General features: G+C 43.7%; 1 protein-coding gene across 1 annotated transcript; it reads left to right on the forward strand.

The window, feature by feature from the left end:
• Nucleotides 1-925: 925 nt before the first annotated feature.
• Nucleotides 926-1,766, forward strand: TMEM174 (transmembrane protein 174; the record flags this gene model as incomplete). Its single annotated transcript, XM_083703790.1, is given in 2 exon segments — nucleotides 926-1,038; nucleotides 1,040-1,766. Coding segments are annotated over 2 exon segments (597 nt in total). The 3' UTR covers nucleotides 1,524-1,766.
• Nucleotides 1,767-1,998: the final 232 nt, after the last annotated feature.

Raw genomic sequence — 1,998 nt, forward strand, 5'->3', positions numbered from 1 at the left:
TGCAGAGAGCCCAACAGTAGGTGGCGCCAGAGCCAATGGCAGGCAGAGCCAACTAATTCTACTTCTGTCCTCTTCTTCCCTGCTGAGTTATACAAGGGTAGCTGAAGAGAAGGGGGAAGCTAATAGGCAGGACCATCTCCTGGACTGATTGTAAGTATAAAGGCAGGCAGGTGCAGGCTGACTCAGAGTAGACTGCGGTTGGTGGGGCAGTGCCCCTTTTTCCCTAATGGAAACGTCATCTGGTGCAGAATGTGGTAACCGGATTGCTGATAGGGGGACATCTGGCTGACAATATGTGAAACCATCTCCACTGGCTGCCCATCTACTACCCAGCCAGGTTCAAAGTCCTTGTCGTCATTTACAAAGCCCTGAACAACTTAAGGCCCAGGATACTCCAGGGACTGCCCGAACCCTTATATCCCAGCTCAATCACTGAGATCATCTGCAGGAACAATGTTGTTCATTCCCCAAATTGGCAAAGCTCCTTTGACAAGAAACTGAGCCTTTAGTGTCATTGGCTCAGTATTGTGGAATACTCTGCCAACACAGATTCAGCATGTGCTGTTTCTGAAAACCTTTCAACTCTGTCAGGCTTATGCAGGGGAAATAAGAGCACATCTTTCCACAAGAGCTAGCGGTTTCTGATCTTGACTTCTTAAATGTGTTTTTTGTTGTAAGGTTTTGTTGTGCAATTGTGAACTGCTCTGCTATAATTTATAAATAGTGGTGTGTATACATATATTTATAAATAAGTAAACAGCTTCCATTACTATCCCCCGTGAGATGATTAAGTTCAGAGTCTAATGTTACCCAACTAGCACTATTGTGAACAGAGTTCTTGTATAACTAGTGCAAACTTTCTACTTGGTACGTCCTATCAAGGACATCCTCCTTCCTAGGCATTCCAGGACAGGTTTGCACAGCAATGGAATTGGGCACTGTTCAAGATGCCTTCCCCTGTGTGTTTTCCTTCACTCCTTGTCAGCTGAGCAGTTCTGAGCTCATGGTGTCTGATAACCACAAAGCCGGTGCCACACTCCTTTTCTTTTTTGGGGCTAGTAGGAATTATATTGGGATGGGCAAAATATGAAAGGGTCACTCGCTTCAAATGGACTCTGTTGCTCGGGCCTATTGTGCTTTCAGTAGGCGTGACTTTTTTGCTGATTGCTGTATGCATGTTTAAAATGACTGCTTGCAAATCATGCAGCCCAAATGAAGGAAGAGCATCTGACACAGGCCAGACTCCTATTGGACAATCTGTTGTTTTCACTAGGATTAGCCAGGCTATAAACTTCCACGGTGCTACAGTGGTGCAGTACATCCCTCCTTATTCAGCCCAGGAAGGTATTGGCATGAATTTTCATCAAGTATTGAGTCATCCTGGAGTTCCTCCATTCTTCGGGCCACTAATTCCCACTTTGAGCCCTCCTTGTTACTATAATGTCAACCTCCTGGATAACTCTTTTTCTGCAGATGAGAATTACTCTGCTTATCTTCCTGCAGACACGAGAATCGGAAGGTAAGTTACTATGTGCACACTGCATTTCAGTTGCAAGGTCTTTTACATGCACTGGTTAGTGGCGTTAATGAAGCATTGGCGTAGTCTTTGCTCAGACAGAATTTCAATTACTGACTTGAAATAAGAGCATTGCCTGAAGCAGCAGCCATAACTGGTTCACAGATATTGCCGTTCCAATTAATTAATCATGCGGCATTCATGGAGCATTTTAATCTTCTATGTGTTGTTATTTTTCTCTACCAAGTACAATCCCCCCTTTTTTAAATGTATCTGTTAACCTCCGATACAGAATTATTTTCATTTTGTCAAAGTAGCATTAGGAGTGGATTAATAGAGATAGAACTCTAGATTTTTACCCCAGAATCTATTTTTCATGCCAGAAACCTGTAATGGTATGGGGGAAAGGTGTTTCTGAGCATACTCAGAATATGCTTTCCTCAGCACTGGGCAAGTATATCCCCTCCCCTTCCTATGGTCTT

The sequence above is a fragment of the Podarcis gaigeae genome, assembly GCF_964106915.1.
Source record: "Podarcis gaigeae genome assembly, chromosome: 11".
NCBI classification, from domain to species: Eukaryota; Metazoa; Chordata; class Lepidosauria; order Squamata; family Lacertidae; genus Podarcis; species Podarcis gaigeae.